The sequence below is a fragment of the Opisthorchis viverrini genome (assembly GCF_000715545.1).
Source record: "Opisthorchis viverrini unplaced genomic scaffold scaffold23241, whole genome shotgun sequence".
Lineage (NCBI taxonomy): Eukaryota > Metazoa > Platyhelminthes > Trematoda > Opisthorchiida > Opisthorchiidae > Opisthorchis > Opisthorchis viverrini.
The window spans coordinates 1-474 of record NW_008766339.1 but is presented as its reverse complement, the minus strand read 5'-3'; the positions used below and the strand labels follow the sequence as shown (position 1 = coordinate 474).

Below are 474 nucleotides of genomic sequence, written 5' to 3'. Positions count from 1 at the left end.
TTCAGATTTGGAAGTCTTCAACTGAGATCTTGTCTTGTAAGCGCAGCCAATCGACCAACAATCTGTAAGCAGCTCAGAAGAGAGATAAGTTCACAAGACGAGTAAAACTTTCATCTATGAGGTCGTCAATTAACCAGCCGCAAACAAATTTGAGGTGAAAAATCCCGAGACACTTACCATGGTTCGCGGCAAATGTTCGGTAGCGCACATTCCCCATGTAAGTAAAGTTGATAAACACGTCTTGTTCCCAGAAGTTCAAAATTCAGAACCTGATCAAATTGTCCGATGCGATTTGGAAGAAATCGAAGCTTCAGACGAACTTCGCCCTTGGCTGGAACAATCCATCGAAAGTGACGTAAACTGAAAATCATGGATAGAGGAGCTATGTACTGGAGTTGAACAAAGTGCAAATAAATTGATATGGTTGTAGTTTGAGAGCCGCAGCCAAAATGGAAGAAAACAAAACTATTGTTT

At 41.1% G+C, this 474-nt stretch overlaps 1 protein-coding gene across 1 annotated transcript; it reads right to left on the bottom strand.

The window, feature by feature from the left end:
- Nucleotides 1–179: 179 nt before the first annotated feature.
- Nucleotides 180–371, bottom strand: T265_16289 (hypothetical protein; the record flags this gene model as incomplete). Its single annotated transcript, XM_009179886.1, has 1 exon — nt 180–371. A coding segment is annotated over one exon (192 nt), but the record flags the coding sequence as incomplete, so codon positions are not given.
- Between the last annotated feature and the right edge of the window lie 103 nt (nt 372–474).